The sequence below is a fragment of the Talpa occidentalis genome, unplaced genomic scaffold (genome assembly GCF_014898055.3).
Source record: "Talpa occidentalis isolate TD23 unplaced genomic scaffold, MPIMG_talOcc4v2.1, whole genome shotgun sequence".
NCBI lineage: Eukaryota > Metazoa > Chordata > Mammalia > Eulipotyphla > Talpidae > Talpa > Talpa occidentalis.
The window spans coordinates 56,207,519-56,231,491 of record NW_026555331.1 but is presented as its reverse complement, the minus strand read 5'-3'; the positions used below and the strand labels follow the sequence as shown (position 1 = coordinate 56,231,491).

At 37.0% G+C, this 23,973-nt stretch overlaps 1 protein-coding gene across 3 annotated transcripts in view; it reads right to left on the bottom strand.

Moving 5' to 3' along the window:
• PDE7A (phosphodiesterase 7A) overlaps positions 1–22,560 on the bottom strand; it is a 90,252-nt gene extending 67,692 nt beyond the window's left edge. For 2 of the 3 annotated variants that reach the window (XR_008550645.1, XR_008550646.1), the window contains exon 1: positions 21,906–22,071. Coding sequence is in view for 1 of the 3 variants with exons in the window: in XM_037505976.2 (XP_037361873.1) it covers positions 21,906–22,043 (138 nt within the window). In the remaining 2 variants the exon portion in view is untranslated. Of the gene's footprint in view, positions 1–21,905 lie in introns of all 3 variants that reach the window. The other variant, XM_037505976.2, reaches the window with a different exon arrangement.
• Positions 22,561–23,973: the final 1,413 nt, after the last annotated feature.

The window sequence follows — 23,973 nt, the reverse complement described above, 5'->3', positions numbered from 1 at the left end:
TTCTCACAGGTGTGAGATGTTATCTCGTCATGATTTTGATTTGCATTTTCCTGGTGGTGAGTGATGAGTATTTTTTTCATGTGCCTGTTGGCCATCTATATATCTTCTTTGGACAAGTACCTACTTAGCTCTTCTGCCCATTTTTAAAATTGAGATATGTTTTCTTTTTGTTGAGTTCCATTTCTCTGTGATCTTGAATGTCAGCCCCTTGTTGGGTATATTATATGGTGTACAAATATTTTCTTCCATTCAGTAGGGTGTCTTTTTGTTTTAATGACAGTTTCTTTTGCTGTGCAGAAACTTTTTAACTTGATACAGTCCCCATTGTTTATATTACCTTTTTTGTTCCTTGCTACTTGAGATGTATCCACAGACATCTCTGAAGGCTATGTCATGAAGTGCACTGTTAATGTTTTTATTTATTTTATAGTTTCAGGTCTTATATTCCAGTCTTTTATCCATTTTGAGTTAATTTTGCATGTGGCTGTCCAGTATTCCCAGCACCACTTATTGAATAGGCTTTCACTGTGCCAGCATATTCTTGGGTCCTTTATTGTAGATAAACTGTCCATATAAGTGTGGCTTAATTTCTTGCTCTCAAGTCTATTCCATTGGTCTGTGTGTGTGTGTGTGTGTGTGTGTGTTTTGGTTCCAGAACCATACTGTTTTGGTGATTACAGCTTTGTAGTACAGTTCAAAGCCTGGGGACGTGATTACCACCATTCCTCCTCTTTGATCAGGGTTACTTTGGCAATCTGGGGTCTTTTGTGGCTCCATATGAATTTCAGTAATGTTTGTTTCTTTGAAGAATGCTATTGTAATTTTGATAGGGATTACACTCAATCTATATATTGCTTTGGGTTAAGATGGCTATTTTGACTATGTGACTTCTTCCAATGCATGAGCAGGAAATATTTTTCCATTTCTTTGTGTCATCTTCTATTTCCTTTAACTTTAACTTACAGTTTTCATTACACAGGTCATTCACCTGCTTTACATTAACTCCTAGGTAGTCATTGTTTTTGATGCAACCATAAATGGGATTGTTTTCATTCTCTTCTTGCTCATTGTGTGTATATGGGAAGACAGTTGATTTTTGTATAGTGATTTTGCAACCTGCCTCTTTGCTGAACTGATTTATTGTTTCAATTTGTTCTTTAGTGGAGTCTGGGGGTTTTCTATATATATTATCATATCTGCAAATGATCATTTTATTTTTCTTTCCCAATACGAATTCCTTTTATATTCTTCTCTGCCTACTTGCTCTCACTAAGACTTCCAATACTATGTTGAATAGCAGGAGTGAAAGTGGATATCCTTATCTAATACCACATCTTGGTGGAAAAGCTTTCAGTTTTTCACCATTGAGAATATTAGCTGTGGTTTTGTCACATATGGCTGTATTATGATGAGGTATGTCTATGCCCAATCTTTTCAGGGTTTTTAATATAAATGGATGTAAAATTTTATCAAATACCTCCTTAGCAGCTACTGATATGATTATATGGCTTTTAATTTTGGCTTTTATTGATGTGGTGAACTATGTTCATCAATTTTTGGATGGTGAATACCCTGTGTCCCTGGAATAAATCCCACTTTGTCATGCTGTATGATCCTTTGACTGCATTAATGAATTCAGTTTGGTAAGAATTTGTTGTGACATCTATGGTCATCAGCAAAACTGGTATGTAGTTTTCTTTTTTTGTGGTGTGTTTGGTTTTGATGTTTAAGGTGATGTTGGTGTCATCAAATGTGTTTGAAAGTATTCCTTCTTTCTCAGTTTTTTTTTTTTTGAAGAGTTGTGGAAGAAAACATATTAGCTCACTTTGAAGGTTTGGTAGAACTCTCTTGAAACCCTCTGGTGCTGGACTTTCATTTTTGGGGAGAATTAGTTATTGTCTCAATTTCCTTGCTTATAATTGTTATGCTCAGGTTTTCTATTTCTTCCTGATTCAGTCTTGCATGATTGTGTATTTCTAAGAATTTGTCCATCTCTTCTAGGTTATTTAATGTATTAGCATACAAATATTCACAGTGATCTCCTGGGATCCCCTGAATATCTGAGATGTCTGTTTTAACTTCTTTCGCTTCTGATTCCATTTTTCTTTTTTTCCTTTTGTGAATCTAGTCAGATGTTTGTCTTTTGTTTATTATTTCAAAGAACCAGCTTTCAGTTTCACTAACCTTTGGACTGCCTTTTTGATTTCTATTTCATTTATTTCTGCTCTAATTTTTATTATCTTCTTCCTTCTACTGGCTTTCGACTTTGTTCATCTTTTTCTAGTTCCTTAAGGTGAGAGGTGAGATTATTTGAGCTCTTTCTTCATGTGGGCCTGTAATACTATATACTTCCCTCTAAATACTCCTCTTACTACGTCCCATAGGTTCTGTCCTCATTTTCATTTGCCTCCAAGTATTTTTTAATTTCTTCTTAATTTCCTCATTAAGTTAATAGTCATTCAGTAGTGTGTTGTTCATTCTCTACATATTAGAGGTTTTTCCTGCTTTTTGTGGTTGTCTTGATACAACTGTGGTCAGAAAAATGCTTGGTATGATTTCAACCTTCATGAATTTACTGATACTTGTTTTGTGACCCAATATGTAGTCAATCTTGGAGAATGTCCCCTGTGCATATGAGAAGAATGTGTATTCAGCTGGAGAAGATTATGCTATGTGAAATAATTCAGGAGAAAGACAAACACCAGATGATTACACCATATATGGAATATAAAGGAAAAAAGTGACAGACAGAACTACATAAACTCTAGAAATTTGACAGCAGAATTGTAGCTACCAGAGAGAAAGAGTGAGAGTGACAAATATAGGGGGAGGGAACCTAGTGGACTATGGTTAGGGGATTAAGGATGCTTTGGTGTGGTATTAATATACATCTGTGAACCAATACCCCTAAATCATAAACAGTGCAGAAAATATAGACAGATAAATTCATTTTTATTTTTAAGTCTAGAATTAAGGGGTTGCTCTTTTGCGTAACTTAGTAATCAATCTGAAACTGGACAGAGTTTACAGTCAAACATCTCAAGCCCAGAAGGCACCCATCTATGCCAGTGGATATATGCACAGTTAGGGGAACTCATCTGAAGCTCACTCTTCAAGTTCAGTTCAGTTTTCAAGTTTGCCCCAGGTTCATCTTTTTTTTTTAAAAAAATATTTTATATAATTCTTACATCATTTTTCATCTTTGCACAATGTATGCATTTTCATTATGGTTATATTCCCCATACAATTGCACCCCTCCCCTTATTTTGACTCTAGTCCTTCCTCCCCCCGCCCCCCCACCCTACCCCCACCCCGTAGCATGTCTCTGGTTTATAGTTGCTTGTTGATTTTGATTTTTACTTTGTATTGATTAGTCTTTTTCCTGGTCTCTTATTTAAGTTTTCTAAATTCCTGCTATGAATGAGACCATCTGGTATTTTTCTTTTTCTTTCTGACTTATTTCGCTGAGCATGATCCCTTCTAGCTCAAAGGTTTGTCTTTCTTTTTAAGCCCTTTCAAGTCTCTTTAGTGCATGCGGGCAATTTCAAGTTTAGTCAAAAGTATGTGAATACCTTGGGGTTTTGCATGTCTTTTCTATACTTATATAAAGCCTTTTCCAAGAACGTGTTTGCCCCAAACAGTATTGTAATCCCAGACTTATGGGTTGGCTTCTTGTTGGTGGAACTTCCATGCCAACCACTCTGGGACAGAATGGGGTTAAATGTGAGTAGCCCCAAGGTAGAATACCACAGATTTCCCTTTTTCTTACTCCAAGTTCAACAGCATAGCATTTTCCAAAGTTTTATACGACTGGCCTTTATTCAACTGCCTTGTATTAAGTGGCTATTTTAGAAAAGCAATGTAGAAATAAAAATTTCATTAAAATGTTCATACTTTTTAGAACAGTAATCCAAGTTCTATAACAACCATCCTAAGGAAATAAGTCAAAATATGAAGAAAGTTGTGCACATATAGTATGTTCCTACAATGTTATTTCTCTCCTGTAGCTTGGTGTATAGCTGATGACTAAGTTCTCACCATGCAATGTGAACAGAAGAGATACCACAAATCCCTCTCACTTCCTCAATGTTCAACTGCTTCCTCTCTTCCCTTCTCACAGGCTGAAGTATAGATTGGTAGCAACTCACAGATAGCCATGACAAAGGACCCCTTTATTACTTCATGGGCTGGAACTGCTTCACAAGCCCGAACTTACTTTCAGGCTATGCTATGACAAAAAATAAAATGTTATCTTATTACTAAGTAACATTACAAAGTTGTATTTTAAAAAGCAATATATTCGATAACAACTACATAATTAAATGAACTCAATTCATCACATCTTACAATTATATAAAATACAAAAAACAATGCTATGGTCATATGATTATGAATACCTTTTCAAACATTCGATAATATGGTTTAATTATTTTAATAATTTAAAAGTCGAAATTGTTGAATTAAACGAGACTGAAATGTTTGAAAATTAATGAAAAATGGTTTTGAACCAGATTTAAGGAATTTTACCCTAACATATTGGTATAAAACATGGATGCTGGGTATTATTCTAAATCCAAGGTACCTAATCTTCAATCCAACCAGTATGTTGTTTCATTATTAAATGAAGATTTATCTACTCATCTTCCCCAAGGGTACACGTTTGCAGTCTTAACTAAATACTACTTTTTCACATAACTAAATTAATCTTTCCACTTTTTAAAAAACACCTTATTTGTCTTTTGTGTTTGTAATTCTTAGAGAGAACAGAGCCTCAATGCAAGGCGATATATTGGAACTATACCCACAGACAACTTTATGCCTTTTCTCATCCAGAAGCTTCCCTCAATCTAAAAATTTGTCATATAAGTAGGAGGAGCGCTAATCCTACTATGAAAAGCATAGCTTTAAAGGTCAAAGCTCCCACCTATTCACCCACCACCCAGAAATCAACAAACTAAAACAGCATAGCTTTAATAAAGCCAAACAAAGCTGCTAAAAAAGTCACTGTTCTCCCATATTTAAAACTACACAACCTTTCGAAAAATGCAGTTACTTTATATAGTGTGTAGATATTTTGAAGTCTAATCTTTAAATTTAAGGTTTGAACAGGGGAAATGTACAGAACTTATAATATACCCCTTCATATTTTTCTAATTATGGAGGGGGAGGAGGTCGTCCTAATTTCTTAGAAAAAGATGTATCATTATTTCTAAAGCCATACTGTCCTAGAAAAACTACCTATAGAATAACTGAAATGGCACTACCGAGAACTGAGATGAGCTCTTTAAAATTTTTAGAAAATATTTGAAAACCTTTTAAACATTGACTATATAATTAATATTTTTTTAATATAGTGGGTTAACTAAAACATTTTAGAATTGATTTCATATTACTGTTTAAAATGTGGCTACCTGAAAATTTTAAATTACATATTACATGGCTATATTTCTGTTGGATAGTACTGTTAAACCTGATCCAACTGGTCCAGTTTCTAAAAGCAAAATTTTATAATCATTCTTTTTTGTTATACTTTTATGCTGAAAAGAAAGAGGGTGTGTTGACATAGAATTGTGTCCCACAAGGTGCTAAAGATAAAGTGTATAGTCTACCGGTTACTCAAGAGGATTCTAACCTACTAAGACCCCCAAGGCTCCAGGAGAAATCCGAAGATCTTTGTTATAAAGGCCTTAGGGTTGGAAATCCATCCTTCATTCTGACCATGTCATTTATCAGCTTTATATGAGGGGATTTGAATACAAATACCATTTCAAGAGGCCTCTCTAGAAAGACTTTAGTCATCAAATAATAGTAGCCATAAAGAGAAAGTATAGGATACTTTCAAACTGAAGAAGTATGAGAAGGCATTGTGGGAAGGAGGGGTGAGGGAGGAGTGTGAACAGAGCAGAAAGCAGGACTCTCAGTATGACTAAGCCACAGACAGGACTTCACAAAACTTTTTACACTCACTGAATATCCACTTTGTGTGAAGCACTGGGCTGAAGAAATCTAGATAAACTGTGATAACTCTTAAGGAACGCAGAGTCTATTCAAATATCCTGAAGTTAGAACAGGCCAGTGTGCAAGGTCAGTTGTAAGAGTTAATCCTGGGCTAAAACTTCAAGGCTTAAAATCAAATAAAGTCAAATAAATGAGACCAAAAAAACCTGTAATTAAGTGGACTCAAGAGGCAAGAGATGTTATGAATAAATGGGAATCTAAGTATTCCAAAGAACCTCTTAAGTGTTATATACCATTTCTGTATGAGCTTTTTGTGTGTGAGTGTGAAAGAATTCAGAGTTATCAACAGATTCTCTGAGGTAGACGTCTCCAAATGTTTAAAGCATTTTAAAATTAATTTTATACATATATTTTTATGTATTCTATAAAACATAAATAAGGATCTAAACAATAAGGTTAAAAATATAAATAAAAGCTCTAAAATTTTATTTTTATGTCATCAATGTTTCTTCTTATACAGCCCACCTGAATCCTCCACTAAGGCAGTCAAACATTTAAAAAAATATATTAAAATCACTACTGGTGGCAAAAATGAAGGTGAAAAAAAATCTCAACAACATCATTAAAACTACACCTAAAACAGAAAATAGCTGAGGCTAATTATAAAAATTCTAGAAGTCACTTCCATGAATTTTTTTCTCTGAAAATAAATTTGGACTATTTTTATTGTGAAACTAAGAAAAAATGAAAAATGATGATTCTACACATTTCAGGTAATTTGTTTGGTTTTATCTTTAAATTATCCTTTTATGCTAATACTATATGCCACTAAAAATGCTTGTAAGATAAATATTCTCCCTCAAAATTTAAGGATTTTAGAAAACCTATGTAAAATATTTTCTGTGTTTCCTAATATAAAAATTTAAATTATTATAAAATTTACAATAGTTGCTTGAGGGAGGAGACTGATATCAGCTGAGTTAGCAATGAAAATGTCTCAGTAATACATTCAGAAGTTCTTCAGCCACTTGTTTTTAATATACTTCTTCTAGCATAAAAATTTTTCCCTCCAACTTTACATTCTCAAATCTGGGAAAAGATTTATCTTGTCCAATTTCTTTTACCATATTAAACATGGTTCATTAGCAATAACTTATTACTGACAACTACTAGTCCATACAACTTATTAAAATGAAAAAGATCTTTACCAAATTTGTAGGTTAAAAGACAAAAAGTTCACATGTGTGAGAATTTAAATACAGAAAACTTTTCATACTAATAAACTTATATCCATGTATTAGAGAGAGATGACTTACTAGATAAGGTAACATCATGTTGTTAAAAATAAGGCCCCAAAAGGGAAGTTTGGCACAAATGGCAAAATATTCATTATAAATATACATCAATTCAAAAATTGATTTAATATTTACTTGGTTGCCAACAAAATAGAAAATGGATATAGACAAATCATAGAAGATAGATCATTTATACAAATTTCAAGTTTAATACTAAAACTGTAGCATCAATATCAAAATGGAAAATAAAAATATTGACAAAGTACAAATAGGAATTCACACACTGCTCATGAATGGTATCACCTTTCCAGAAAGAAATTTTGACAATATGCTTTGATATAGCAATTACATTAGGAAATTATTTCAAAATTTAGAGAAAGATTTATGCATGAAGATGACACCACTATCTTTCTGCACAAGAAAATATTGAATGAAAATGTTCTAAAATGTTAATAGTGCTTATCTTTGGATGGTAAAGCCATGGATGGGGTTCTTTTCTTTTTTATGTATTTTTGTATATTCCAAGTATTTTATAACAAGCATGCATTAACTTTAGTCCAAAAATAAAATTCAAGTTACTTTTTAGAATTCCTTTTAACAAATACCACCCGTTCTTCTTATAGAAACAACTAATAACTATTTGCTATTTCTATTCCAATGGACAGGGCTCCTAGTCTAATTCTGGATTTTTTACTTCCCACTCATCGAAAACATCAGCCCCCACAACAGCACCAAAGCGGCACACTCATCAGAAAGAGATCTTAAATCAAATCCTAGAAACACTATTTACAGCTATGTTACTTTGGGCAACTATTCTTAACCTCAGTGCATCCTTAAATAAGACATACATAAAGTTAGAAATTGAGATAGTTCCAATACCCCAGAACTGTTCAGAAAGGATATAAAGATAGAGGTGCAATTTAGAGGGGAGGGAGTAGGAGGGATTCTAAAATTGAAATACTAAGAATACGATTTGGGATTCAACCCAAAGAAAGTTACTGTGACATATGATCTGACATGATATGCAAGACTAAGAGTACATTTTTCTTTGTTCTTCTGTAGTGAACACCTACTATGTATGGTACACTAGGGACACATCGGAGAAAAGGGTAAACAAGATCCCTGTTTCTTGATCATATTGTCTACAGTGGCAGAGGTGGGGTGGAAACTTGGCAGAGATAAGTAAGAGTGAGTGGTGTGTGCCATAAATAAAAGTAATAGGGTAAATAGGAAGAGGGCTGCTATTTTAAATAGAGCGGCCAAGGAACGTTTCTCTGCAAAGAGTGGGCTAAGGCTTGGAGGATCAGAAACTATGAAAAGACTGAGTCTAAGGGACCAGAAAGTGCAAAATAAAGGATTAGAAGCCAACCTGGCAGGCTCATAGCACTATGACCATTGTAAAATTATACTTATAAATTAGCAGGGATCAGATTATATGGGGTCATGTCATGAAAAGGAGGTTGGCTTTTATTTTCACTGTGCTAGGAACCCACTGGTGTTTTTAGCAGTTTTTAGCAGCAGGCATATCTGACTTCCCTTCATAGTTTACTTCTATCTATGGAGAGAGAATTCTAGTGACAGGATGCTATTCTAGCAGGCCACACATGCCAACAAATAGGTAGAATTGATAGCATTAGTGGTGGCAGAATCAAGTAAAATTCCCAGAGGTTGATTTTAGCCCTCTCAAAATAAGCACAAAGGTCTCTTTTTGTAAAATCTTCCCTGGTTCTCCAAGCTGCACTGTGCCATATCTGAACTTCACACACTATCCTAGTGAGCACATGTACAAAGTGTATTCAAATCATATATTTACGTAGCTGTTTTTCCTACCAAAGTACTAAAGATGAAGACAGGAAACATATCTTATCATCATACACCTAGCAAAGTGCCTGACACATAGTAACTACTCAGTGAATGTCTGCTGATTCAAAGAATAAACACACATTTAAAATAATCAAAGCCACTTGTATTCTTTTCCTAGTGTTGTTGGAATAAAATACACAAAGTGGCTTAAATCAACAGAATTGTATTCTTTCTCAGTTGTGGAGAAGTCTAAAATCAAGGTGTGGTTGGAGCCATGCTCCTGAAGAATTTAGGGGTGAACCCTTCCTGGCCTTTTAGTAGTTTCTGTGTATCCCAGCAGTTGTTGGTATTCTTGGCTTGAAAATGCATCTTTCCAATCTTTGCTCCATAGGACCTTCTTCCTTGAGTGTCTGGGTCTCTGTTCCTCTCTTGTTCTTATAAAGACATTAATCATTGATTTTAGGGTCTATCCAAATTCCATATGACCTCATGTTGATTATATCTGCAAAGATCTTAATTCCAAATAAGGTCACATTTTGATGTTCCAAAAGGACATGAATTTTTGGTGGGCAGTATTCAACACACTATACTACTCAAAATCACAATGGATTGCCTTATAAAGCAATAATTGTCTCATTCTAAAAACGTTCAAGCAAAGACTGAGTAGCCAAAATCATCATGTTCAACAGAAGAGATGTATGAATTGCCTTTGTGTGTCCTTTAACCTCTCTGATTTTAATTTACTCATCTTTATGTTCAGCAGACTAATTTCTAAAGTCTCTCCTAATAATGTTCTATGATTCTGAGCAATTTTTGAGGACTTACTATATTTTATAAATACATTATGCTGAGAGACCCTCATATTTTAATAAATTACAGTGGAAAGCCTACCTTTAAGGCTCTGAAATAGGCAAAATATTTTTTGTAAACCATCTGCCATCAGACTCATTTATTTTCATTAAAACAGAGTACATCCTTCCACATATCAAACCACTCACTATACTTCCATTTTAATAAACAACTTTGAATACCTACTTTTTGTAGTGAATAATCCACTTCCGGCCCACCAAATTTCATTTATTAATCATTTATTAATTTCATCACAATTTTCAAATTCTACTTAAAAGATACTCTAATACACACGAGTCTTTTTTTAAATGGGAATAATTCTAAAAATAGCTTTATTGATTATCCTGAATATATTTTTGCTTTAAAAAAAAATCACAAAAGCATAAGGATAGTAAAATTTATCATAAAATCCACTACCCCAAGATAGTCACTGTTAGCATTCTGTAGAGAAACTTTCCAGACTTGTATTTATCCCCAAGTGTATAAAATATCCTCCATATTTTTATTCACAAATACAGATGCCATGAAACAGAGGTAGAAAACTGCATTAACAGGTCAATGTACATTAAACTACAGTACATGTCATTTTACAACTAGTTTCCCCCCAAATTGTTATGCACCGCTTTCCAAGACAAATACTGACATATGGCATCATTCTATTGGATAGTTTTATGCCAAATTAAAAATCCCATGATTTAATCAACCCTCCCCAGGTGGGTTAATCTCTCCAGATGGCTGGAGAACTGGTACTGGCAAGGGATAATAGAAGGGAAACAGGACAGTTTGGAACTGAGGGTGGTCTCCAGTGAGTTCAGGGACTCACTCTTACTACCATGCTGCAGGTACCAGAGTGGTGTGGTGAGATTATACAGTGAAAACCTCCTCTAGGCAAACTCCTTGCTCTACAGCTCTCGTATTATCTTCTGTCTGCCTCAAGCTCTAGGCTATATCTGAGCACTAAATGCAACACTGCACATGGATTATACCTGAAACAAGGCCAAAAGCTAGGTGTTGTTCTCTTTGCTTTTGTAGTTCAGAGCCTTTCCCTGGGGTGCCTGGTTCTGTTGTTAAAATCCAGGTGCTTAAACTGTGGCGAGAGAAAGGGAGGGAAGTGAGGAGAGGGAGCGAATGAATATGAATGTATGGGGGAGAGGGTTCAGGAATCATAGGCAGGTGTTTAGAATATCATTGCCTTAGGCTACAACAAGCCACATCTATGAGATACAGGTCTTCCAACCTGCCTTTTCCTACTGATTAGGGCCCCAGATTTTCCTACACTGAAATATTTAAACCAGTTATTGTTACTGCATCTATGCTCCTACAGTGCTCCAATAGTGCACTCTCTGTCCTGGATGCCAACTCCATGTACCCCCTTATCCAGTGTACTGCTGTTTCTCGAACATCCCCAATATGGGTATGTGACCCTGAGTCAACAGTTGCAAGGGATTCCCAAAGGCAATCACCCTTCCTTCCCTCTCTTGTGAATACAAGTTCAAGTAAAGCTTTTCCTACTCCTTTCCCAACAGTTGCTTCTATTGTATGCTGTAGTCTTCTGTTTATCCTTCAGGAGTTATTAACTTTGTTTTTGCTACAATTTAGTTTTAACTATAGGGGGAAGCCCAGCATTTTCATTCTGCTGCCATCTTGCCAAACTCTCCAATGTTGAAGATTGTTTATGTAAATACATATAAATGCAAATTTTTGCTATTACCCCTTTGGAAAATCCCAGTCCTACAAAAAGGGTAGTAGTGCTCACATTTGAAATTTTGATGTGTATTGTAAAGACATATTATCCTCCCAAATGGTTGAATCAAGTGACAGTTCTAACCCATATGTAAGAATCCCATTTATTCACATCCTGCTAACATTGGAGTTTATTAGTCTTTGTCAATATGAAAATGTTTCCTTCTCCCAGAAGCCTTTTTGCATTCCTTTATTACTAGCAAAGTTGAACATATTTTCCTACATTTGTGTTTTTTGGAACTGCTTGAGTCTTCTGCTAATTTGCTAATGAGTAGTCTTCCTTTTTCTTATAAATCTTATTTGTATTACCCTACTAAGGAATTCCTCAGGAATAAAGTAAGGATGCCCCCTCTCACCCTTATTTTTCAGTATCATACTGGCAGTCCCAGTTAATGCAGTAAGACAAGAAAACAAACAAAAAAAAAGGTATACAGATTAAAAAGGAAAACATGAAACTCTTTGTTTACAAATGACATTAATCTATATAGAAAAACTGACAGAATCTGCAAATAAAAAACTTCCTGGAACTAATAAACAATTATGACAAGGTTGTGAGATATAAGGTTAACAAACAAAAGTCAATCATTTTCCTATACCCAATAAAGAACAAGTGAAAATTAAAATTGAAGAGAATACCATTTACATTAGCATTTTCAAAACCAAATACTTTGGAAAATTCAATGTTATCACAATGTTAGTTCTGGGCCTCCCAGGTGGCGCAAGGGGTTAAGCACTGCACTGTGAAGCAATCTGCAGCCTCTCCAGCACCGGTTCATTCCCCGGCAGGCCAGGGAGCAGCCCACATGGCACAGCAGACCTCTCCCGTCTTGCCTACTGCTCCCGTCAGCAGGGTACTTCGGTCAATCTGCCTGTTCTGCTCCCCATTCTGTCTCTGGTGAAATCCCTCATCCCCCATATCTCTGGCCTGTACCCCGGCTCTTGTATGCATAAATAAATAAATCTTAAAAAAAAAAACAAAAACAAAACTGATCATCTCAGGTCAGAGGACTGGCCCGTGTACAGATTGGGATGTATAGATTTATTTATTTATACAAGAACTGGGGTACAGGCCAGAGGCACGGGAGGGTGAGAGAATTTACCAGAGATAGAGCAGGGAGCAGATCAGGCAGAATGACCAAAAACACTGCTGAGGGGAGCAGCGGGAGAGACAGGAGAGGTCTGCCACGCCATATGGCCATATGGGTATCTCCCTGCCTGGGCCAGGAATCAAACCCATGCTGCAGAGGCCGTGGGCAGCTGCACAGTGCTGCGCTCAACCTTCTGATCCACCAGGGAGGCTCATTAGTTCTTTCTAACTTGATCTACAGACACAATGCAGTAGCTATCAAAATATCAAGCTATCCTGTGGATCAATGAACTGACTCTAAAGTTTAGATGGAGAGGCAAAAGACCCAACTTCTAGCCTAAACATAAAGCTAGAGTGATCTACACAATGTGGTATTGGCACAAAGAAAAGACAAACAGCAAAGGAATAAAATGGAGAGCCCAAAAACAGACTCACAGAAAATGAACAATTACTTGCTGTTTGACAACAGAACAAAGGCAATGAATGAAGCAAAGGATTCTGCAACAATGCTGCTGGAACAATTTTATAACCATTTGTATGGTTATATGTTGTATCCAATATATAAAAAAATGAATCCAGACACAGACCTTAACATCCTTTACCAAAAGCTAACATTAAATACATCATAAACCTAAAAATAAGATGCACAAAAATAAAACTTCTAGAAGGAAACATAGGGTATAAAACCTAGATGATCTTGACTATTTCAAAAATGTTTTTAGGTAAAACAACGAAAGGCAAAATACATGAAAAAATAATTGACAAGCAGGACTTCAATAAAAGTTAAAACTTTCGCTCTGCAAAAGACAATGAGCAGACAAGCCATGAATGGGGACAGAGACACATCTGATAAAGGGCTATCATCCAAAATATACAAAGAACTCTTTAAGATTCAAAAATAAAGAAAAAATTCAAAAATGGGCCAAAAACCTTACCAGATCGCTTATGAAAAAAGATATACAGATGGCAAACAAACATGAAATGATGCTTCACATTATATGTCATTAGGGAAATAAAATTAAAATGAGATATCACTGTATACCTATTAAAGTGGCTAAGGTTCAAAACACTGACAACACCAAATACTGGTGAGGATATGATACACCAGGAATTTTCATTTGTTGTTGGTGGGAATGCAAAATGATATAGTCACTTTGCAAGACAGCTTGACAGTTTCTTACATAAGTAAAAACACTTTTGCCATATGATCCTCTAATCATTTTCTTTTGGTATTTACTCAAAAGAGTTAAAAACTCAGGTTTATTACCAACTACTAAATTTATGAATGAGATTTGTCACAACTTTCACTATTCAGGTAAAAAGGGAGCGAGTAAATGCAGTACCTTATCTTTCCTAATAATATTTAAAAGCTGACAGTTAAATAATTGAAAAAAATCAGCCCCACCCATCCCACTGCAAATGCAGTTCTAAAAATGTTACTGTTTTATTTGCAACTTATTAAATTTCATCATTCCCATAAGCTGTTGAGATGAACTGTGTGCTGGATATTGTTATACTGATAACTCAGTACAAAATTAACTTGCTAGAGCCCATAACACTGGAAACTTTAAGATGTCTTCCAGTATAATTGTTTTTGCATTGAACTCAGAAGAACTGGTGACTAAAACATAGCACCTTTTACTCCCATCTACTAAATTCATAAATAAATTTATTTACTTTTTTTTCAGAAAACCATGACATCATGCTTTCAGGTATAAAAGAAGACATTAGGATAACATCTATGTAGAGAAATAGAATGCAAGTAAGAGTTCAAAGAGAAAAAGGAATTTCATAAATTCTAACTTAAAATAAAAGGCTTGTTCATATATTTTTAAACGCATGATCAGTTATATCAAATTGTTAAAATTTCCCTGGATATATTTAAAATCATGATTTACACAATATACCAAGACTTACTTAAATTTAGAGGGAGGAATATTGGGAAACTGAACAAAGGATCAGGAAAAAGACAAAACTGGCAGGCAACCCATAGAACTGAGGTATTGCGGGGTGGGAATCAAAACAGGGGAGGGAAGCACACAAGGGACTATAGTGATGGTGACGGGTATGTGGTGGTGGAAGAACTATGGGGACTACACAAGAGGGGAAAAATCAAATGCTGTACAAAAATGAACAATGATGTAAGAAAATGTTTAAAAATTAATAAAAAATAAATTTAGGGGGTAAACTCTGAATGTATGAAAAAGTATACATTTGAAAGTCCTATAGTAAAAGTCAGAAGAGATCATGAGACTAAATGTCTCCAGTTCCTCAGTCACATATCAAACAATGTGGTTTCAAATCATCTCACTACCCTGGTCACTGTCTCCTGAGTATGACTGAACTTAGTCATGTCTTCCTAGAATGTGTCATCTAAACAAAATACTCCATACATTATTTGAAAAGACTAGAATGAAGGTTGTAACTTCAAATAATCACCTCAAGTCATCAGATTTGTTTTCCTTATCCAGATCAATGAGCCAAAAAAAAAAAAAATTCTATAATCCATAAACATAGAACACCACCTATATTTCTACCCCACCCAGCAGATAGGCCAGGTTAAAAGTGAGGGTGTACAACATAAGGGACCTTTTTGAAGTTCTAGTGATATTTCATACAAGTAATTTAATGTCTCTATGTTCAATTTACTCCTTGGTAATACACAGGAGTGATCATTTATCTCAGAGTTTTTGTTAAGAGTAAAAATATCAATTACAGTATCTGACAGGTAGGGGGTACTCAAATAAATGGAAAAAGTAATTATAATAATTACCAAAGCAAGAATACTTGCAACACCATTTGCAAAGTTCATGGTCCTGAGTTTGGTTTCGTCAAAACTCTGAGAATCAGAAAGGGTTTGCTAAAATTAGTTATCCAAATAACCAGTTATTTTCTTTCGCAAACCCTGCCTTGCATAGCCTTGGTCCTTTCTCTCTGTAGCCATCATCTGCAGAAAATGAACAGCCAACCCTACCAGCAGGTGGAGACATGGAGCAGTAATCATAAATAACTATTGCAATTTTTAAGCAAGAGAAGCTTCTGATGTCAACCACAACATCAGTGGCACAGGTCCCTTAGGAAGGGTACTGGCAACAGTCAAAATAAATTCCTGCCTGCTTAGAAGGCTCATCTACAAATGTAGTTGTTGTTCCTTTTCTCATACTGATCATATGAACATATACACCTGTACAAATAAGCAAAAATATCATTTATTTCTGATTAACCTTTTGAAAGGCATATTTGGAAATAATATAAAACTCAACAGAGTATTCTGCTTTCAGATGAGAACAGGATATTTAAAAGGATTTTAAAAAACAAAATAAACACTCAATTTTCTTTCAATTGAAATTAATCGTTAATGAAAAATTCATAGCTAGAATATTTAAGTTTTAAGTTGTTTTTAAATTAGAAGGGTTTTCTAGAGTGTCAATGAGAATGTAAGAATGTTTAGATATGAAAAGAGCTTTAGTTAAGAGACTTCTAACAATATTAGCAACAGATTATATACAGACACAAACAAATATGACACAATCTTTGCTGCAGAAAAAAATTAAATTCCTTATAAATATCTGTCTGCAATGAGACTTCCTAATCACCTAAATTTTCTAGGTACCTTTGGTGCAACTTAATGACTATTAGTGATCTCAGACAAAAATAATAATTAAGATAAGCTTTGTCTACTTCCCCTTTCTTTAGCTTTTCTCTTCCCAAACTCACCCCTGTATTCATCCCCAGAAAAGAACTCAACTCTTTAGAGCTGTTATAATTCATTTTGGAAAGTTTAAATTGAAGTTTACAATAAAATTGAAGTTTACAATAAAATATTAGCAAGTCTTAATAAACTGCCTCAAAGAGAATGGTTGTACCTTTCTCCCCCTTTACACTCCAGTGTCTTGCAGGACATTTGCATTTGAAAAAAGATTCTTGAGTACACTGTGTATAAAATTGGTGGAGCTCGGGGCATAGCAACAAAGCACCAACTTCTGAATATAAGTCTTAAACCCTTCATATCATATCCCATAGACTAAATGTGTTCCTAATGACCATGTATAAATCAAAAATTTTAACAACCTACTCATCAGTCATAACTATACTGCAAATACAGTATAAATTTACATTAATATATTTGAGCATATATTTAAAGTATTACATAAATACATTAGTTCAAAAATAAATGTTAAAATATGGAAATAATAAATTTAAATCAAGTATGAAGCATTTCTAAAAATAGAAAAAAAAAATGAAACCAAGATCCCTATAAAACAGATTTTTCAGCAATGGGTTGGGAGCCAGGTCTCAACAAGAGAACCATTCCCCAATGGGTATCCCACAGAATGCTCACATAGGCCCTATACTGGCTTCTATATATAGATTTGTGAAGAGGTTATTAGTATGGTGACAGTAATTTGGAGTAACGCACCTTTGCAAACTGCTCTTAAATATATAACAATCCTCATAAATGTGCACAGGCTATGCAAATGAAACTTCACAAAAGAGAAAATACAAATGCACAAAAAACACTTCAGAAAATGTATACTCTTGCTTATTGCAAATTAAAATCCCAAGTTATCATTTCCCATCTAATAAAGTAGTAAAATTTACATAAATGTCTATGAAATGCAAAAACATGTTATTATTTTTCTAATAGATGATTGGAGATGATTATTTTCTAGAATATGATTGGAGATGAAAGGTCATTTATCTTGGTGTTGATAAAAAGTAGAGTCTTGTGAGAAAAAACAAAAAAGTCCTTACTTTTTGGCCCAACCTTGTGATTTCATTCTAAAGACTTTGTCAAATATGCATAAAGGTATTAATGAAGGTTTGCATACTACAGCAAACACCTGAGAGTAACACAAATGTTCAACATTTAGAGAGTGTATTACTAATAGATCAACAAGACATTACTATTAACAATCATTAAGTAAAACCACACATCTGCTCTGAGAACACAGCAGTCACTAAATACGTGACTATTAAATGAAATTGAATTAAATTCAGTTCTTCAGTCAATCTAATCACATTTCACCTAGCTACATATGGCCAATGACTAGTATTCTGGATACCGAGAACATTTCTATTATTACAAAAAGCTCTACTGGATAGTGATGATATACATAGCTAGCTGAGCCATTTTCCTCCTCTTCCACTTATGCGCACCCATTTATCTAGAAACACCTTCTTAACTTTCAGGCCTCAGTTTAAGTCTCAACTATTACATAAAGCTTTCCCGATTTATCAAAAAAAATTAGGTGTGTCTTCCTTTATTCTCACCTAGATCTATACCTTGGTAACTCCAATACAAAGTTTACATCATATTTAATTATGCATTTCCCCCACCACAAAACCTAGAAGCTTCTTGAAGAAGGAACCAACTTTTATCCAAGGAGTTCTGAGCTGTCCTGAGACACACAGGACCTTGGTATTTTGTCATATACTAAGAACTCCGAGGAAGAGAAAAAGAGATGTAAGCTATGATTACAGCTGAAAATGTTTAAGAAAGGTAATGAATCAAAGAAAACCCCGGCAAGTTAGCAGGCTCACAAGTGATTTTTTTTAAACTAATTATTTACATTTTCTCAGCACCTAACACAAGGAGCCTCATTCATAGAAGGTGTTCAGTAAATATTTGAGGAATAGTTTCTGTATTTAAAAAAAAAAAAAAAGACACCAGTAGGAGTCCTAATGTAAACTATGGTCTCCAGATGATAAAGATGTGTCGATGTAGATTTAGCAATAGTAACAAATGTACCAACCTGGTCCTGGGTCTCGCTAATGATGGGGGATCTGTATTTGGGATCAGAGAGTACTAGGGGAAATTCTGTACTTTCCACTCAATTGTGCTTTAAACTTAAAACTGCTCTATAAAATTAAGTCTATTTAAAAAAAAAAGACATGCTAAATTAAAACTCAAATTTAGTTTTTGGTATAAAAACATTTTTACATGTTAGATCCCAATATTTTGTTCAATTAATAAGATATACCATTGTATTTATTATTAAAAAATTAAAACTCAAATTTCTAACCCAAATAAAGTTTGTTTCCACTGTACTGAAATGCTGACTGAAGTAATCCCAGGTGCAGCACTTTGATGTACATAAATACACTAACTCATTCCACACTTATTGAGCACCTACCTATGCAAAGCACTGTAAATGCAGTGATGAACAAGACAATTTTTGCTCTCATAAGATTTTTTTCCAAATAAAACTTTATTCTACAGGATAATTCTTTCAACTTAGCTATCAACAATAGATATCCTGCAATGGCAAAAACAAGGTTATCCTTATTTTTCAAATACTTAAAAAAAATTCTCACATTAACCATTTGATATAGAAATATATCACCTGTTCAAAACAAACGGTTAATGCCCCACTTACTTGGTATTCTTGGGAAAGTTGGTGCTCCACATAAAAGAATTTTCCAGATAACGCATACATAACTATTTAATCACCAATGCTTAAAAATTGTTTGGCATTTAAAAAAAAATCTTACAACTTTGAAACTAGATTCTAGTAATTTAAAAATCATTTTGATTAATAATTATTGTGTTGTACAACATTAAATCTCCTAAACTTTATGTCCCCAGGGTACCTTTTTAAAAGTTGCTTGCTTTGAAGAGGTTTACATTGGATGCCTGGCTTTTGGTGTGTTAGTTAGCTGTCAACCTTTACTACTCACAGGGTGACCTAACTCTAGCAATATTCCACTCCCCTCCCAATTTGTTACCTGGGAAACAAAGTTTGTCAAAATTTTGCCTAAAAGACACAGGCTTTGAGAAGATCGCCAAATCTATTTTTGTTGCTCAAAGTCATCTGCTTATTTTCTGAATCTGTTAAAATCTTAAGTTTTAAGTTTCAAACCAAAATTTGGATCAATGAGTTTCTACGATCTCTTGATAAAAATCCTTTTAAAGTTTTCATATTTAAAACTTCAAATTTCATATTTGATTCATTCAACAAATACTTCTAAGTACCTACTATGAGCCAGGCTCTAATACTGTGGTAAAATTAAGAACTGAACAGATTGTTACCTTTGAACATATTTTAAAAGAGAAAAACTCTAATAAAAAAAACTTCTATTTAATGCTATATATATATATTTTTTTTAATCTTTTAAACAAAACTACAAAACCACCTAAACTTTTTATATAATTTCTACAGCTTTAGACTCAGGAACCAAAGATGAAAATTCAAGGGTAAAGAAAAAAATAATTTATAGAGCTCTGAATAGGATTCCAAGATTTTCTACTTTTTTTCTCCTACTACAAATTCCCATGTATCCCTAAGGAAATCACTACTAACATATGCTTTAGTATTAAATGAAACACAGTCTCGATAATAATAAATATACCCATCTCAGCACCCTGGTGAATTTACAGTCATTTCAATATTGAGCAATGTTATTCAGAAAAAAAGTGTTAGTTCAGGAAAATTTCTGTCCACATTTTCAGAAGTTCCTTTATTCTTTGAGGCATAGGAATTTTTTAAAGTTTCAAGTCTTAGAAAATATGGTGTGACTCCACAATATTTGCTTTACATGTCACAATCATAATTTTAAAATTCCATTACCCATTTAAACCTAAGGCTAGGAAATGAGTCAAGGACTGGGGCTTCAAATTGGACCCTGTGGATTAATTAGGACATCAGGTAAAACCCCTGGCATCATCAGCCTTACTTGTTTAATTCCCTAGGAGTCTCCCTTCTCATTCATTTTCTCCTTAGGGAGCACAAGGAACTTTATTCATATAACTTTATAAATGATTAATGATTGACTTTATTATTTAGACTGAATCAGAAGTCATATGCCTGCTGATATGAAAAAGTAAAATAATATTTAGAGGTGAAAAAAGTTCTACCATTGAAAACCTTTAATCACTACCATCAAAAACCATTTTCAGCAATGCACTGTCTCAACATTAATCTGGAACCTGAAATGCTTTAAAGCAGTACTAGAAAGTCAGATCACATACTAAACTTTCAAAATAACAATGCAATAATACTATTTAAAATGTTACTTAATGTTATAGTAATTTTTAGGAGTCTGGCTGACCTCATCAGCACAGCCACAATTCAGTAAGAAACCCAAATAAAGATCCTGTTCCCTCTACAAACAATTTAGGTAAAGAAGTAAATGACAAATACTTACTGGACACGCCTATCATTAAGTAAAATCTCTACCACATGCTATTCCACACTACCTGCTTAAAAAAAAGATTCCGCTCAAGATATTTACAACATAATGAAAGAAAACACACTCCAATAAAGGATAATAATAACAATAGGAAAAATATATGTATTTGAATAAAAAAGTGATGATGAATTTGTAACATTCTGGCAACAGAAATTGAGGGTACTCAATTCAGATGTAAATAAAAAATTCTTTTGGTCTCCCTATTTAGAATGTGGCAATCAAAATAGCAGAACTGAGTTGAGCCAACAGCATCATCATAGAAAAAAGAGAAATTCTCGGGAGCAACTGGTATTGGACCACTCAAAACAAAGTCTTCCTGTAAATGCTCATCAGGAGTTTTCTTTCCTAAAACCTCCTTATCAAATTAAAAACAAACGTGGTCTGGCTATCAAGTTTGCGAAAACTGAAGCTTCTGGGAAGCACTCCTGATTCCTGTTTCTCTCATGCACGGTCCATTCACAGAAAGAGGATCGCGGAGAACAGCAACAGGGCATCTCGGCCTATTGTTTGGACAACCGCAGGACCAACCCAGCACCGCGGGGTGCGCAGGAGCTGGGGGTGGCTAAGCGCGAACCCCGCACAGGTGTGTGTTTGTGGGTTAATGGGGGGACTGTAGGGCAGCAGGTGTGCCCGGGGCCATAACTAAGTAGAAGAGGCCCAACTTGCAGACGGAGACAACGAGAAGGAAGGGTCTCTGCTGGAGCTTCAACCGGGGAACACCGAGGGGTGCAGTTTGAAGGGCTCCCACAGTCCACCTAGGCGGAGGTGTGAGGAGGCCGGGAGATTGAGTGTGCACAGACCCGAGGATAAAAGGAAGGGCTCTTGAATCGAGGGGACAGCCTAGCAATGCCAAAAACAATGAACAATGCTGCGTCTGGGGTGAACTTCATGGACGGGAGGTGTCGCGGTAGGTTGGTGGAAAGAGGGAAACAAAAAGAAAGAAGCCCCCAAGTGTGGGCCCGGACGGCGGCAATTACCTGCGAGAGTTGTCGGGGATTGGGGCAGCCGAAGAGAGCGGAGCTGGAGCTGAAGCTGATAGCTCCTCGGCGACTGAGGACGTGCTGGGGGACCGGCCTGTCCAGGGGCAGCACCGGCAGCTGGTAGCATACTTCCATTGAATACACCCGCCCTGCCCCCGCGCGGCGCCCGCCCTGCCGCGGCCGCCGGCCCCTGCACTGGGAGGGGGCCGCGGCTCGGGGGCGCCGGGCCGAAGCGGGGGCAGGGCTGGCGGGCGCCGACCCCGGGCCGGGAAGCCGCGCTCACGCGTCCCCCACCTCACCACGCCGCCTCGGCTGCAGGCGGGAAGGAGCAGCGGCGGCCGCGGCTAGTTACGAGGACCCGCGCGCGCCCAGCTCCGGGGTGCAAGCGGGAGCAGCACAGGCGGAGTCGCAGGGGAACCCCGCCGCCCCAGGGCTCCTCGGCCAGGAGAAGCGGGTCTGGGGACGGCAGAGCCGGTGGGGAACACGGACAGGCAAACAGTGCTGGAAAAGACGGCTGGAGCCAACGGCGAGACCCAAGGCGCGCGGGATTTCCAGACCAGTGACCAGCTCGGGTCGCCGCAGCCGGCCGGCCCCTCCCCTCCCCCGGAGCCTGACTTCACTCCGCAGCCGGCGCTAGCCCGGCGTAATTCACACTTTGCAGCCGCGGACCCTGCGCCAACCAGGGCCGCCGCCACCGTGACGTCACGACGCCGCGCCGCAGGCCCGCGCCCCGCGCCGCCGCAGCGCCCAGGGAGACGGGCTGGCGGCGGAGGGAGTGGGCTGCCTCCTTCCTGTTTCGCCTCCAGCTGCTCTGTCACAGTCCTCTACCGCCACACACCACCGTCCTCCCACAGCAACCTCATCTCGCAGCCCCCGGCCCCAACCGCTCTCCCCGCTCTGCCCCCCAACCCAAGGCGCGTGCGCACGAGGCCCCGTTTGGGGACATTCCCGTGATCGCTAACTAGTGTTCAAACGCTCTGAGGGGGTGGGGTGCGCCCAGCCTGCGCCAGCTGCGCGATTTCGGCCTTCGGAACCCAGAAACCCAAAGCACGCGGCGCGCTGGCATCGTTCTGCCCTGACCGCGAGGGTCACCGCTGCCTTGCCCTCCTTGAATGCCTATTCTTGGGCTTCGCTCAGAACCGCTGCGGCAGTGACGTCAGCGGGCCGCGCGGTCCTGTCCTCCCCGCTACGTCACTGCTAGTCCCTCGGCGGGGCGGGGAGCGGGCGCTCCACCGGCAGGTGCGGCCCCGCGGCGGTCCGGGCAGATGGGCGGGGAGGGAAGCCCGGAACGGGGAGTGTGAAGGGGCCTGGGAGGTTGGAGAAGGGAAAAATCGAGCCTGAGAAAGAAGTAAGAGTATGCATTAGGCGGGCGGGGGGAGGGAACGAGGAAAAAAAAAATAAACATGATACTGAGAAAAGAAAAAAGGCTGCATGCCTTTCTAGCATAAATGTTTTTGTTTATTGACCTTTTAAGAAAGGAGGAAAAAGTAAAGAGCTTTTGATATGTTTTGTAATCTGGATATGTCATGTACTAGTTCGTTTTGCCACATTTCTCCCCAAACCGTCAAAGCTTTTTAGCTGCAACCCATTGTTTCTTATGAATACCAGCCCGGGAACATCAGCTTCAACGTGCTCTTCCCTGCTGACAAAATTGATTTGGCTCTGATTTCAGGGCACCCACCCTTCCATTTATTCGCTATGACTAGCCGCTGGCAAGGCGGTAGGCCTTTGAAAGTGCTGCATAACCTCTGCTAATGAGATCAGATATCCAATGCAAACAATCCAATAAATCAATGAAAGTCTACAATACCTTTATCGTCTTTTCATGGCATGTGCTTCTTTTATATCACTTAAAACTTTCTGCCCCCTGCATGGGTGTTTTTCTACCTGACTTATTAAGAATAAAAACAAACGTTGGCTGTGGTTTCTTCCTCCTTTCTTGGACTTTTATCTTCACTAGAAGGTAAGCTTCTCTTAACTGCAGCAACTGACTCAATTCACCTTTGAAACTCCAGTTACTCCCATAATATCTAGTAGATGTATTTAGCTTCTACTGTATGCTTGA